A 14,386-nucleotide genomic window follows, 5' to 3' on the forward strand; every position below is an offset into this window, starting at 1 on the left:
ATCACAAGACCATGCAGTGATCTTTTGACCAGCCATAATACCTCCATCCCAGGGAAATAATTACAGCGTACTCTCAAGGAAATGCAAGCGTGGTCCCTCATGGACACGTGGTTGCCTGGTTGGACATTAAGGCGGCTGATGCGTGCCCTTAATCAGCCGGCTGACTTAAAGGATTTTCAAAAAAGATAGCTTGTTAATGGTTTCCATATTTGCTTACCTAGGATTCTTGATTTATTCTAAAATTTTCAAATAGTTCCAACAATCAGGGACGGATGCGACCTGAATTACTTCAAAACCTTCTCTTGCACAATGACTATATTGGCTCGTGCAATGCATTGTCCAGAAATAGGCAAATGATATAGAGATTATTCAAGTTATTGATGTGTCGGAATGAACATTATGATTCATCTCATAAGACTACTACTTTCTTACCAGTAGGGATAGGGTGTGCGTGTGCGTTCATAGGGGTGAGTGTTTGTACTGTTTTCTCAAAAATAAAAACGTTAAACATGCTAATAATTTTATCTTTTTGGATCGCCAGTGCATATTGATAACTAACATGGTTTTAGCGATGAGCAGGGAATTGGATGAGGAGATGCAAAATTCTTGAACTCTTACATGTAAAACCAGGAGCAAACAGAACTTGTCTGGTGGCTGAGGAATGGTCATCTGATAGGCACTTTGAGTTGGGATCAATTGGTATCAACAATTACTGACCAATGATCATCGTGTTGGCATTTTTGTTTTGTCAATGTCACAATCATATGATTAATCTGTAGAAGCAAAGAAACACAATTTGGTCAGATGTGCATTAGACTTGAAATATATTTTTTGGTGGCAACTAAAAAAGATATACGGTGAATACCTGCCAATGTTGCTTATCTTCATACTAATGCCACCAATTATTGATTGTTATGACATAAGTGTTCCTAGGGTAGCTTGAGCATGTGATATCACTTTATCCATCTGCAGCACCATTTGGTGTAAACGTTGTTGCAAAATGAAAATGATTATCGATGAAATAATGGTGCATGCACCTGTTAGAGAAGGGGTTTCATAGAAAGGTCCAAGTGGCAAACCTAAGATTATTAAGGTATGGAATAACTCAAGGAAGAATAGAACTGTGTCTTTAACAATTACAGTTAGTTGCGGAACACCTTAGCAGCATCACACCAAATAAACTAAAGGAAAAAGGTGAAAAAAGACAAGAATTTCAGAATGGTTTGGGGATGCTGTTCTGTTGCAATCAAGAATGCAATATCTATTTGGGATTACGACTAGGGTTTTCCCAATTTTGTTACTCGGGTGGAGACCATAACATGAAAAAACTGCTTGAAATACCATTTGCGGTCGTGCATGCCACTCCATATTCCTCACAGTCACTAGCAAGAACAAGCACTTGCATAATATTTCTAAAATCTGAATGTGTCCACCTGCACAACAAAACATAACTTGTAAAAGTTACATATCATCGAAATAAAACTGGTAACGCAAGTCTTCATGTTCACAGAAAATAAATAATAATGCAGTTTCTTAACTGTATATCTGACATATCTAACAAAGTTACACAATCACTCCAAATTTACCAAGATAAATAGCATCTTCCTAGCAAAATACAGGGACACAAATTCTAACAAAACCATGGCATTAATTCTGCTGCACAATAAAGGTATAATATAACTTACTGTATGTTATACGATATTGAGGCATGATTAAGGTAACTTTGGAGCATATGGGCGTAAAATAAACACAAATGTCAAAACCTTTCGGATTTTATCTGCATCTAATTCAGTTAAACACAACCATTTTTGTTAGGCACATCCCTCATCAGAATATTTGCAGCTAAGAACATGTCCACATAGTTGAATGCATAAATAATCTGAAGCATAAAAAAATTGGTTTCAAAACACACATTTCAGTATCCAAACAACATAGTGTTGTGTGTTTCCATGTAGATGTAAGCAAACCTGATGAACCAAATGATATGATACCAAATCATTTTCTTTTTCAAAGTAACAGAGTTATAGAGAATGGATACCACATCACAAACTGGCAGTGTATGTGTGGTCAGTTTTGCAACAGAGCAATGGATGCTCCACATCCAAACTTCAATTAGTTTCCACACATGGAAATCCTACTAGTTAAAAGACAGTCATTTCTCTAGAACATCGCACATGGCACACATACTCTTCCCGCTTACAGAAGTGCGACAACGATCGGACTGCGCACAACATGGGTCACTGAGACCCAGCTCAAACTTCCCTCCATGAAGTTTGAGCTCTCACTGTCAGAGCTGCTCACCGTCAGACTATATCTAATCTTTTGTCCAGCCTTGGAGAACACCAGTGTCTCTGGGTAGACTCGCACTGTAAGAGATTTGGGAATCTCCATCTTCAGTGTGTATATGGAATTTGATGGGCCCACGTTTGTCACAGTTCTGTGCACTGTGAACGGCCTTGTCTTGAGTGGCACCGTTATGGTAGGGTAGTTGAGTTGTGCTTCAGGTATCTTGGGAAGCATTTTGCATGACAACCTCGGGTCACGCGTAACGAATGCCAAGTCCTCATCACCAAGGAGAGCACATATGTAGCCGGCATATTCAGTAATGCCAAGGTCATACACAAGGCCTGGATCAACTGCTTTTGTAGGGTTGACATGGCCAGCACCCATGGCGTACGCGGTTGCCCTCTGATGCTGCTCGTCCAAGATCGGGCCACCAGTGCTGTCCGTGATGTCAGCAGTGGTGAGGATGGCTGACTTGATAGCAGCAGCAGACCAGTCAGGATGGCAGCTCTTGACAAGCGCAGCAACACCACTGACATGTGGAGTCGACATGGACGTCCCTGATTTAATGTGGAATGGCCCAGATCCAAGCATGGTGAGTGGTGGCCATGCAGCAATGACGTTGAGCCCAGGTGCCAATATATCTGGCTTTAGCACACCGGGGCTGAACGTGCCGGGACCGCGGGATGAGAATGCTGCGACCGTGGGAGATGGACGGACGCCAAGCACAGTGTTCTTGTATATGACTTTGGCACTGGCTTTGATTGTTGTCCTCACATACTCTGTGATATTGTTGCCATCAGCCACAGTCACCTGCACCACATTGCCATAGTCCTCGAGAAGGGTGGTGAAACCAGCAGCTTTCCTGTTTATTAGCACTACACCAGCCGCCCCGGCACTAATGATGCCACTGATGTCGGTCTTGTTGATTGATGGCCCAGTGTCATTCATTGGTCCTGTGCTATGGCAAATCACAATTTTGCCGGCCACATTTTTCCAGGCAATGACTTGCAATGCTTTTTCAAATGCAGAGGAAAAGATTTGGGCTTGGAGCTTGAGTTTGTAATCTGGTTAAAAGCCTCTCCATTGATGCAATTGCCGTTCCCAAGCTGCACAACAGTCTCGAAGCTTCGGTCCACTGAGCCAGCTGCAACTGTGAGCAACCATGGTGCAGAATTTGCAAGAAACGATTTGGGTCCATTATTCCCAACTGCAGCCACGACAACGATGCCCTTTGCTACTGCACTGAGTGCACCAATGGCTACCGGGTCTGCACTGAACTCAACATCATAAACAGGGGCAAGGGAGAGTGAGAGCACATCAACCCCATCCTTGATAGCTTCATCTATCCCCGCAATGATGTCAACGGAGTCACACCCACGAAGCGTACACATGCTGTACATGGCCAGATGTGCACGTGGAGCAGTCCCGGCTGCTGTGCCCCTGCCGAGACCCTGTGCCGAGGCACCACTGACAAAGTTCCCAGCAGCCGTGGACGAGGTATGTGTCCCATGCCCTATGACATCTCCAGAGTCATTGACGGTGATGAACTTCGCACCAATCAATTTGTTATTGCAATGGGCAGCAGCAGTACCATGGCATGAACCCTTCCACTTTGATGGAGGTGGCGGGATGCCATTGTCATCAAAGGAAGGATGCGCCGCATAGATGCCGGTGTCGACTACACCGATTATGACTCCTTGGCCATAGTTGGTGTCCCTCCACAGCCCGGCATCTTTCTCCAGTCCGAGAAACTTCTGAGTGTGAGTAGTGCTGGGGCGCCAGAGATGGTCTGGAAACGCCCGCACAAACTCTTTCCTCTGGGACACCATGGCGAGGTCGGCTTCGGTGAGCCTCACAGCAAACCCCGTGAAGACCTCGGTGTAGGTATGGATGAGGCGTGGCTCATGGGAGCCGGCGAGAGGCGTTGGCAGGAAAGAATCCTGCCACCAGCGGTGGTCGTCCTCGCTGCCGGCGTCGACGGGTGGCCTCAGCAGCACAATGTATGTGCGATGGCTTGGAGAGAGGCCTGCACCTAGGTCGTCGCATACCACAGGTGCAGGAGCATGCAGGAGCATGAGGGTGAGCGAGAAAAGTGAGATCAGGAGGTTGGCGAAGGATGCCATGGCTTGAGCTGCGACCGGGTGGTGGCGGCGGCGCAGAGCAGCAAATGCTTCTTCCCCTCGGTTGGATTTGTGAGAGAAAGAAAGATGGGCAGAGCACAAGAATGGCTTCGGGGCCTCAACGTTAAATGCTGCGTGCTGAACCTTGCACGCACGCCCTAGATGCTCCTGTGCCTATACGTGACGTGAGTCAAATCAGATTGTTCGGTCTGGTTCGTCCTTGAGCTATATGGCTAGGGAGAGGGCCGTGTCGTCTGTGGGGTGGCTGGGAAAAAGATTCCAAACGAAAAAGCTTCGTGCATTGCGACGGCATGCAGCGTTCCTACCTGGACGCCACAGAGCTCCACCGAATAATCTTTGTATCATGTATCTACTAATCACATCAGGGGAGTAGTAGAGACAGCAAGCTAAGGTAAGAGTTTCGATCAACATATCTGCTAGTCCCTGCAAAGCACACAAGGGCAAGGCTATCCTTCATAGACACTGGTGTGTGTCGAGCTTGCGCTGGTGGAGAGAAAGCCTCCAAACAAAGAAAGGTTCGACCGCGTCAGCACGCAGCTTGCAGAGCTGATGGGGAAAATGGCGGAGGAGGGAACACAGAAGTGACCCAAAGGGAGAGAGGACTAGTGGCGGTGGTGGACTGATGGTGGGTGCACTGCAAGAGAGAGAGAGAGGTTGAGCTTCCATGATTCCATCTATGGAAAAAGAGGAAGCTATGCTGCTGGTGGGTGGTGGTGAAAGTGACCGAGAGGACGACGCTACGTGTCGAGTGTTGCGCTAGCCTGGTTTCAGCTTCAGCTAAACTAAAATCAAAATAGCGGGACGTTTAGGGGAGCTAAGCCATATTTAGTGTTTTTGATTTGATGGAAAAATCAGTGGCAAACCAAAGCATTAGGATTTGGAAAAGAGAGGAGGGAGAGCTCAGCTTGCCTGGCGATGGATGATCTGGACGAGGCCGGGACTGGCACATCGTCGCCTTCATGGCGCGGAAGCGGAAGCAGACGGCGCCTCCTCGCCGCTGCACAACCTCCCTGCCGTACTCCACCAACTCGCCGGCGCTGCACCTGCCGACCCCGTGCACTCCGCCTCAGGCCCTCGGCGACGAACCCCATGAATTGTGTTGTACTACGTCGAGAAGAAGCCACCCTGCCGTAAGCCTCTCAATGGAGTATTTATTTTTTTCTTCTTCCGCATTAAACCCAATCTTGTACTCATATGATGAGGCACAATTCATTATTAATTGAATCCATCGGTCAGCAAAACCCGTTCAGTCCATCATTCTCCTCATAAAACACCATTCTGACCGGACATATGCTTTATGAAGATCGAGCTTCACCACACAGTCCATTCTTACTGGTCTCCCTCTTGATTCGATGAATGCATTCTTATGCAATGAGAATATTATCCGATACAAAAGCACTTCTCGTCTGTTCAATCACCTCCGGCAAAATAACCTTTGGGCACGTGATTAACATTTTTCGAAATTATCTTATAGACCATATTATACATGCTAATGAGCTGAAACTGAGTATTCTTGGTTGAACCATCTACCTTTGGAACTAAGACAATAAATGTGGCATTTCAGCCCACCGACATTACTCCCGAATTCACCACCTCCAAAACTTCTTTTACCATATCCAGCCCAATCAAACTCCAAAATCTTGCTAGTTTGGATTACTAATTTGCCCTTGCCACTAAGACCTTTCATAGTGGGCGGTATCATGCATATTGATACTAGGATACACTATTATCTCCGAGATGACCCGACACCTGAGGTCTGATTAGTGACAGCTGCTCCGAGGTTCATGAAAATGAAAGTTTCCAAAAGCATAAGCACAAGCCGATGTGTGATTGACAAGTGGCTCCAGCCTACATGCTCCACTTGCCAGTCTCATTGTATTGAAAACATTTACCTTTATTGAATATATACTTACAAACAACACATACGAGTACAAAACTGTGGTAAAAAGGGAATACCTTGGAAAACCCATTTATTTTCATTGGCTATTGCCTACAAATAACACACAGCGTACACCATTAGATACCTTAACAGTTTAATTACCAAGGACTTCACCAGCACTACCCTGATGATTTGGAGAAACCAGAAAGCTTTTCTCCAATGACGCGCTGTGCTTCTGCAACTAGCCTCTGGACAACTTCCCTTGCTGGTACAATCTCCGTGATTAGCCCAACTCCCTGGCCAGCATACATGGCCATGCTATCGATATCGCCTGTTGTTGTCGCATTAGGAACAGTACCAGCAAACCGATGTATATCCTTGTGCTGGCATTGTGAAACCATTGCTTAGTTCTCCATTATTAAGTTCTAGATGCACAAGTATGAAATGTGCATTTAGGGTTTGGAATGAATGAACTCCTCTACTGAGCTACATCTTGTACAAACAGAATAATAGATGGCCGTGATTAATCACAACTATGGTACATTACAAGTAGAACTTTACTTTTTCAACCTACATTGAAGTAACATGACGAAAAATCATTTGGCGCTTAAAGCGTAAATATGTGCATTATGTGGTTTTGCAACTATATGCCCAGGAAACAGACCCAGGTTGAATTGAACCAGAAGTTAATAAATAATCAACATTTTTTAAGATTCTTTTCCCCGAGGATCGTATCAATGAAATCATTCTGAGCTTGGATGGCCATTTAAAATCTGATCGTTTCAGCTCTAACTTGCAAAGTAGCTAGGTTCAGTTGTGGTGCTTGTTTGGGTAAATAAATAGGAGCTCTTGGGCTGAAGCAGCCTTTCCCATGTCCAAGAGCTCCTAAAGCTAGCTGACATGCTTAAATTTGACTAACAGTTCCAAAGGCACATCTTGAAGACTCATGTTTCCCATTCGGAACTAAACAAAGTGCTCCTGATAAAGCGCATTCACTCAGCATCATGCCTATATATAGTACCAGGGTAAAACTTTTAGGTGAAGTACTTTACATTGCTGGTCAAAACAGGAAAAGCATAAAAAGTCACAACAAAGATGGTTTCAACTACTTGCAGTCAAAAGAAAAAAAAATGGTTTCAACTTCTAAATGCAGAATGAGAGGGCAAATTCAACAAAAATAAACAACCAATACATACCACGCCATGGATGATAGAATGGCCTATAATAGGCTGATTTTCCTCTGTTTCATGATCTGGGAGATTCTTCCACTCAACATAGAAAGGTGTCTTCAGGACACGTTGTGGAGCACCAGGCCATCTAGCACGCCCGAAAACATTTGTATAGTCCGTGCAATTCATCTCGATTAGCTTTTGCTTATACAGCGGATGCGCAAAGCTTTCCTCGGTGGCTACAAACCTGAACATTAAGGAGTTTTATAATGCGAAAACGAGAACATGCATAAGTATAATGAAGAGCTCTGCTTGACATAATCATACAAAGACAAGACTGAACGAGTACCTGGTTCCTAAGCAAACACCATGAGCACCAAGTGCCAATGCAGCAGCGTAGCCACGGCCATCTACGATTCCACCAGCGGCGATAACCAAAACAGTACTATCCGAAACTAGATCCACTACTCTCGGCAGCAACGGTAGCAAACCCTCCTTTTTATTCAAAGAAGAAAAGCTGTTTGAGTTGAAAGCCCATGAAGGCAATTAAATAGAAACAGACTTGCAAGGTATATTATGCTTCCAAAGATGACACCACAAAAGGAGCCTTAAGCTAAATGAGTAGCCTGGAATATATCACGGGCACATGGTGTAGATTGTTATTGCATGTGTGCTTGCTTCTTGGTAGACTGCCTAACAGCATTTCAAAATACTGAAGCTAGAAAACAACATGGAAATAGTGTGTAGTGACTTTACTTGACCAATCACATGCCCCCCTGCTTCACGGCCTTGAACGATAATTCCATCTACACCAGCTTCCTTAGCTTTTGCTGCCTCCTCAAGGTTACCAACCTGTTCAAGTCACAAAGGAAAAAAAAAACTAAATATCCATAATCAACAGAACAAGTGCAAGGACTTACATGCTCATATCATCATCATAGAGCACCAAAACCTTGACTACAGGTCACACATTGGCACTTATTGTGAAATTCTTCGTACCAACAAGGAGTTCATAAAAACCTGAATGGTCTACATCAGATGCTAGTCCTAGTTGTTCATCAATATCACAAATCACCCTATGATCCCAGCAGTCCTAGGAAATTGGAGAGAAATGAGTAACACGCATTTTTCTTATAAACTCAACTTTATGTTCACTACAGATAAGAAGTATTTCTTTTATGAAAAGGATCACATTCTAAAACTTGACATAACAGTACTATAGTTTCTTACTAGACCTCCAAAAGAAGCTTATAAAATTTCAAATGTACTTGTTAGAATAGCTGCAAGTGTGCACTGATAGTAGAAAGCTCTGATTTCTTTGTTTTTGGTTGCGGGATACAAAGAGAGGGGCCATAGGCGGAGAACACACGGGGGCACGAGTCTCTCAACAGGGCTCTGATTTCTTTGTTGGAAAGGCTGATCCATAATAAGTGTCGCAGTTTTGAACTGCCTACATTCAAAAGTGCGACACTTATCGGAGGGGGTATGATTTAATTAGGTATATTGATGACTTCATGTTTGCTGCAGAACAGAGTCCATATAAGAAACTCTAGCCCCTTCCATTCTTAGTCCAAGTATCATTGTGAGAGACCAAATTCTGTTGGAAGTCCCCATCTGTCTATATAACATAAAAGCCCATTCTGCTGTTGTTCATTTTGGCACCAAAACCATTGAAGAACAGAACACTTGTTTGAAGTTGGACATATACAGAATAAGGCCCAGTCAACGTACTCTAGCTAACGACCACCGGCCACCGCCCTCCAATGATTTAGCAAGTTTGATACATACCATTCACAAGTTTTGACTAATTAACAAAGGTGTTAAGTAACCATATATCTAGCTAACGGCCACCAGACTTTGCCCTCTCACAACTGTCAAGAACAAATGATTTTGCTCCAACTAATTCTGTCTAATTAGTTGGGCATTATTAGTCAGGAGTCTAGTCTAGTACTACAATGACAAAATGTTAATTACGTAAATTGGAACGAACATAGACTAGGCAAATGCAATCAGACAAGGAAAGTGGTAATAAGAACGGCACAACAAGTGTTTAAGTACAGTTCAGAAATATAGTGTTAAGTAAGCACAAGCCGCGGCCGGGTTTCATCCATTCCGGTGAAATGCCCTTCAGATAAGGTTCTCACCTGATGCAAGACCTTGACGCCGGCACGGTGGGCCTCGTCGACTCGCTCCTTGGGGAACTCGCCCCAGTACACTTGCAGCAAGGCGAGCTTCTCCTCCAGCACGACCCTCAGATTCTCCTCGTGCGGGAAGGCCAGCACGATGGCCGCCCCGAATGGCTTCTCGGTCAGGCTCCTAGTCCTCCGTATCAGCTCCCTCACGTGGTCCGGCGCCGGCTGCAGGCAGGTAGGGGACTCCGGTGATTAGCCAAGACTGACAGAGCGCATGTAAATAGCAAAGAGGGTAGGGAAGTCGAGGTACCCAATCAGGAAGGCGGAGGAGGCCTATGGCGCCAGCGTTGGCGACGGCGGCGGCGAGCTCCGGGCCGGAGATGTCGGGGCCGAGCGGTGCCTGCACGACGCCGTAGTCGAACCCCAGGACGCCCTTCCACCCCATTTTCTTCCTAGTCTAGTGCCGCAGTTAACGACGGTGTATGGCCGGCCGATCCTGATAGTCGCGGGGGAGTTCTGCCCGCGGCCGGCGGATCCATAAATAGGCCGTGACGACGAGCCGTGAGCAGGCAGCGAGCTGCGTGCTCCAGGGGCCGAGTCCGTCCACGGCGCCGGGCGTCAGCGGGGACGCCACCGCGCACGGCGGCTGGTCGTTTTCCCAACGTGACGGATGGATAAGCAGGGCTGGAAATAAGGGCTACTAGTTTGGTTCGTGACCTCGTGTTTTTTTGCCTGGTCTGGAGCGTGGCTGGGAATTTCCTAGTAGTAGCTGTTTGGTTGTTGTGAGTCGGCTCCACTTTGACTCGAACTCGTTGACTAATGAGTCGAGATGGGTTTCAAATTGAACTCGTAAACAATCCAGTTGAACGAGTTGAGCTGACGTGCTACTCGTTTAACTTGTTATAAGCTCGTTAATTGAAATGAAGGCAAATAGCACTACAGACCCACAAACTTGCAATAGATGTGATGGTTTAGTCCATAAATTTGCAAAAGGCGATCATCTCAACCCTAAACTTGCAATGTATGTGAAGATTTAGTCCAGAGCCAATCACAAACGGACAATTGGCGCCACATTGACTGCGTCATGGCAAACCCCGCTCGGCATGACATTTTTATGAAAACACCCTCCATCTTTGTGAAAACCATGAACGTTGTTGCGCTTGCGCCTACATGCCCAGTAATCAGGGACAATGCTATCAATGTGGCTAGGATTGGCTGCTGTCATACCTGAAATTCCACCAATAAATATACTGGTATGTATATGAGTACTAGTGTGTGCATATTGATTATAATTGATAATGTATTGTACGTGTTGAGCCACCTGAGTTAATTGCTGACTTGCTGATGGTCCTGATGCATCGGCAAGTGGTGTTGCGAGTTACACTTCACGCACAAATCAACACAAGTTCACCGGTTTCAAAATTCTGAAAAGTGGAAATCTTTTGTTGCATGATTGAATGTGTGCAGCAGCAAGTAGGGAGCGGCAGTGGCCGGCACTGAATCGGGCCATATGAGGACGCAAGCGCCACTGAGCACAATATGGCATAGAATAAGAAGATCAAGTAAAAAATGAAAGTGTTCTAAAAAAAGGTAAAGAATGAAAGTTAATTTAGAATTGAACTTTGAATTTTGAAGCAAATTTCGTTGCCGTCAACCAAAATAAGCTCAAATATTCTAGGTATCCTCTATTGGCAAAACTAATCAATTAGTTTTGAATTTTGATTGTGCTTGTTAAACACAAAGTATTTATATAACTAATATTTAGTGAGCTCTTGCGTAATTACATTATACGTACATGGTTTTATCCTTCATAGATGTCGCCACACCTAAGAATTATTCCTACCTCCACCACTGCGAGTAATTGACACGGTTTTAATACTGATTTCAACAGTGACATAGTCCAACACGTCTTTCTTTGCTAGTGTCCAATCCACACGATGATGTACATATGAGGTTTAGTATCCAGAGCGCCTCAAATGGGTTTTACTTGCATTTGGTGACAGATCCTACTAAACAATCACAAGATAATGACCATTTTCACATAAACGGTGGCAACCCACTTAACATTTACAGATGCGACCAATTAGTCAGATGCTTATTTTTCTCGGGTATTGCATATTTGCAAAAAAAATGCGAGGATTCCATATTTGCATTATATCATGCTATGATGCGAGCGGGTGACGGACAGTGGTAGTGGTTCATTCGGGTGGAATATTTCTGATGGTTATGTTTAGTTTGTTTCTAGGGAAGGTTATACTTACTTGTGTGTGTGTGCGCGCGCCGCGCGCGTGTGACCAAACTTGCTGCATACACAAAAAACTTGTCTTTTTGTTGAGCGGAACACAAAAAACTTGTTGGACAGGCGAGCCGTCTATCTTGAAGGTTGGGCTAGCACAACACTAGTGTATATATGCTGGACCGGGCTTGGCGAGAGCGCGACTGTCTCGCTTGTAGCGAGACACAGTCCAGCCTCGCGTCAAGCAGTGCCCGGAATGGGCCAACCCATCAGGAACTGTGGGCATTGAGCTTTTTTTTTTTTTGCTTTTTTCACAAATTTGCTTCATTTTTTACCTTTCCCTACAATTCTAATATCTATTAAAAAAATCAATCTACATACATAATTAAAAAAAGTTAATCGTGCATTAAAAAATGTTAACATGTATAGAAACATATTTTTAATGTATACAAAAAATGTACTATGTCCGTGGAAAAAAGTAGACATCAAAAAATATATATATGATAAAAATATTAATCATGTATTTTTTTAAAAATTAGATCTGCATAAAAATATATTTCTGGTGAATACAAAAGGTACAATGTGTATACAAAAAGTAGACATCAAAACATATATATGAGCATGTTACCTGTAATAAGTTTTTGTGGCAGCTACTTTAGGTTATGGCCAAGAGTAGTGAATCATACTTGATGTGAACTTTTGCCTTGGCTTTTTTAATAAAAAAATTGGGCCTTGGTTAAAAAATATAGATATCAAAAAAAATATACCGCGCGTGTGATTTCCAAAGGTGGAGGGGATTTTCGTAAAAAGGCCGGGCTGAGCGGGTGGGCAGATATCAGGTGCTCCCGGAGGACCTAAGCTTAGGTGCTCTGATGCGACCTCGGTCGTTGGATCGTGATCCAATGGGCTGCATCATGAGGATGTGGACCAAAGCATCATTTCAGAAATGTTTGGGGCATTTTCTGCAAATCATTTATGTTGGATTTGTCTTTTTTGTATCTCAATGTGTATCTCGAATTTTGATTCGAAATTTTTAGGGATTGTACACTCATGTGATGTCAACATCCACAACAAAATTCAAATTTTTTGAAACGTTTAGATGCACATTTTGAAAATTTGGAGCATGGGAGCACCAAAATGGATGGGAGCACTAGATATTCTCCCCTGAGCGGGTGTGCCACGACGCGGCCAGCATGGCGCCGTTTGTCAACTTGTGGTTAGCTCTGGACTAAATATTCACATACATTGCAAGTTTAGGAATGAAGTGATACCTTGTGCAAGTTTGTGGACTAAACCATCACATCCATTGCAAGTTTATGGGTCTACAATGCTCTTGCCTCATTGAAATGAGATGATGTAAGTATCAAAGTTGGGGTTAGAGTCACCTCCCCCCTCTAGCCCCCACGTCGTCCGCTCGAGCGACAAGGGAGGCAACTAGGGTTTCCACCTAGCGCTGCCACCCCTCGCTTCCTCCCACCCGAGGAGGCCGCCGGCAAGCCTGCACGATCGCCGGTGACGGTGGCGGTGAGGCCCTGCTCGCTCCATTCCTGATGGAGGACTCCGGGTCGGGGTGGTGGCCCTTCATGGCGCGGCGGTGGCGCCCTCCCGCCTGGCTGCGTTCGTGGGTGATCCTGGCCGACGTTCCCGACCACGCGGGTGGTGTGACGGCGGCGGGTGGTGGCTGCGGCATGGAGATCTCCCTCTTTGCCAGATCTGAGGTTCAGGTCTCTCATCCTCGCCGTTTTCAGCAGCTTTGGTCACCGGAATGGTGTTGATGGGTGCCCGGTTTAGGACGTGGGAAACCATCGGTCAGCTGGTCCGGCCCAGCGGCATCGATGCCCTTGGGCGCTGCCCTTCCTCCTTGCAGGTGCAGCCGAGGTCCCACCCATATCTACCCCCGTACCCCTCCCGGGTGAAAGCCCCAAATCCGTCTTGGATTGGGCGGTGACAGCGCGCTACGCGTCGTGTCCTCCTTGGAGGTGCCACCTGGGGAGCTTGCGTTCGGGTGAGGGGCGACAAAGGTGGAGTTTTGGGCGGCTCTGGTTATCAGGTGGCAGCGGTTGGTCTGGTTCGCATGGATGTCTATCCCCGCTCCCTCAAGGGTGGTGCTCCTCGGCGGTGGCGTGTTTGGCTCAGCTCCGGCGGTACGGCTTCTACGATCCGGTGATAGGGGATAGGTGTCGGTGTCAAAACCGGCAGATCTCGGGTAGGGAGCCCAAGCTGTGCATCTAAGGATTGATGGTAACAAGGGACAATGGGACACAATATTTACCCAGGTTCGGGCCCTCTTAAGGAAGTAAAACCCTATGTCCTGCTTGATTGTATTCGATGAGTATAGGGGTTACAAGAGTTGATCTACCTCAAGATCGTAATGGCTAAACCCTGGTTGTCTAGCCTATGATTATTTTGATTGCCTCTACGGACTAAACCCTCCGGTTTATATAGACACGAGAGGGACCTAGGGTTGTACAGGGCCGATTTACAAGGAAGGGAAATAGAATACTCGGACACCAATCTTGTTGTCCACGCATATAGGAGTCCTA

General features: G+C 45.4%; 1 protein-coding gene and 1 pseudogene across 1 annotated transcript; both read right to left on the reverse strand.

The window, feature by feature from the left end:
- Positions 1 to 2,051: 2,051 nt before the first annotated feature.
- Positions 2,052 to 4,642, reverse strand: LOC119341370 (annotated as a pseudogene).
- Positions 4,643 to 6,300: 1,658 nt separating this feature from the next.
- Positions 6,301 to 10,297, reverse strand: LOC119341378 (probable nitronate monooxygenase). The gene is made up of 6 exons (XM_037613257.1): positions 9,918 to 10,297; positions 9,620 to 9,832; positions 8,232 to 8,327; positions 7,825 to 7,970; positions 7,503 to 7,722; positions 6,301 to 6,689 (listed from the first exon to the last, which is right to left on the reverse strand). The coding sequence occupies exons 1-6, from the start codon at positions 10,050 to 10,052 to the stop codon at positions 6,486 to 6,488; spliced, it is 1,014 nt and encodes a 337-aa protein (XP_037469154.1). The 5' UTR covers positions 10,053 to 10,297; the 3' UTR covers positions 6,301 to 6,485.
- Between the last annotated feature and the right edge of the window lie 4,089 nt (positions 10,298 to 14,386).

The sequence above is a fragment of the Triticum dicoccoides genome, chromosome 1B (assembly GCF_002162155.2).
Source record: "Triticum dicoccoides isolate Atlit2015 ecotype Zavitan chromosome 1B, WEW_v2.0, whole genome shotgun sequence".
In the NCBI taxonomy this organism is placed as follows: Eukaryota; Viridiplantae; Streptophyta; class Magnoliopsida; order Poales; family Poaceae; genus Triticum; species Triticum dicoccoides.

Excerpts from the sequence above, each read along its gene's own strand:
- LOC119341378 (XM_037613257.1), bottom strand. The coding sequence starts at position 10,052 with ATGGGGTGGAAGGGCGTCCTGGGGTTCGACTACGGCGTCGTGCAGGCA. Across the intron at positions 7,723-7,824 it reads GGTGTTTGCTTAGGAACCAG|GTTTGTAGCCACCGAGGAAA; the intron begins GTACTCGTTCAG and ends CTTAATGTTCAG. Across the intron at positions 6,690-7,502 it reads ATTCTATCATCCATGGCGTG|CACAAGGATATACATCGGTT; the intron begins GTATGTATTGGT and ends TCACAATGCCAG.